General features: G+C 64.4%; 1 protein-coding gene across 1 annotated transcript in view; it reads right to left on the reverse strand.

The window, feature by feature from the left end:
* Positions 1–1,108, reverse strand: part of INTS3 (integrator complex subunit 3) — a gene marked incomplete at both ends in the record, with an annotated part of 35,983 nt that overhangs the window by 1,042 nt on the left and 33,833 nt on the right. The window contains 2 exon segments of the mRNA XM_009700545.1: positions 231–306; positions 394–507. Of these exon segments, the coding sequence (XP_009698847.1) occupies positions 231–306; positions 394–507 (190 nt within the window).

Genomic DNA, 1,108 nt, shown 5'->3' on the forward strand with positions numbered 1-1,108 from the left:
GCACTCGGGCTAACAGAGCCGGCGCTCAGCAAACCGTGCTCCCGAAGCCGAGGCTTCTGCCGGGAGCTGCTGCCTTTGGGAAGGGTGCTACAGCCAAGGTCTCATCCTCGTGTCCACCCTGCGGGTGGCATCCCCTTGTCCCTGGCACGCCAACGGTTGCTCGAGAAAGCCACCGGCCGCAGTGTGCCGGGGTCAGCCCCACACGCCTGCGGCCACGGGACCCTCCGCAGAGCAGCCCTGCGCTCGGCAGTACTCACTTTTCTCGCCTCAGCTGCAGCAGCAGGCAGGATAAAGCCTCAGGGTGCTCTGCAAAGGGAAAGGACATCCTCAGCACAGGAGCTCACGGCCGCCGTGACCCAGCGCCGTGACTCTCCCGCGCAGCGGAGAGCTCACCTTTGTATTTGAGGTGCTGCAGGATGGGGATGATGGTCTCCAGAGGAATGCTGTGGGCGAGGAAGAGCTGCCAGGTGCAGTACTGCTCAAAGGTCTCCCAGTCCAGGCTTTGAACTAGGAGGAAGCACAGGACAGTGAGCACGGTGCCCGGAGGAACAGCAGGGACCTGCCAAAGCCACCGCAGACAGCTCGGCCACAGCCCCTCGGCCCATCGACAGCGCTGCCCCTGCCCGGCATCACACCCACCCCTCCAGCCCAGAGCAGGGCACCGGAGAAGGGCACGGTGCCCAAAACCCTGCTCCACGGGTCGGGGTTTCCGCAGCTGCACGACCAGCACGGGCAGCCCCGTGCGTGCCGAGGCCGAGCAGGGGCTCCGAGCCCTGGCAAGTGGCACCGGGGCAGGCTCTGCCAGCTGAGGCACAGGTGGCAGAGAAGTCACTAAAGCAGCTGCTCAGGGCTCAGAGGAAGAGAATTAATGAGGTTCTTTAATTAATGGGCTTAGACCGCTGCTTGCAGCTTGTCTAACACCCAAGCTGGATGGAGGCAGCCATCGGATCAGGGTGATGGGGCTTCTCTCTGGAAACACTTGCTGACCCCCGTGCACCGAGCTCTCCACGTTGGCTCTACCCAAAACCACCCCGGCCCAGAGGGCTGCAGCTACGGCCGGCTCCGACCGCCGGGCAGGAGCCACAGGGCACACGCAGGCAAAACGCAG

This window comes from Cariama cristata, unplaced genomic scaffold (assembly GCF_000690535.1).
Source record: "Cariama cristata isolate BGI_N322 unplaced genomic scaffold, ASM69053v1 scaffold30775, whole genome shotgun sequence".
Lineage (NCBI taxonomy): Eukaryota > Metazoa > Chordata > Aves > Cariamiformes > Cariamidae > Cariama > Cariama cristata.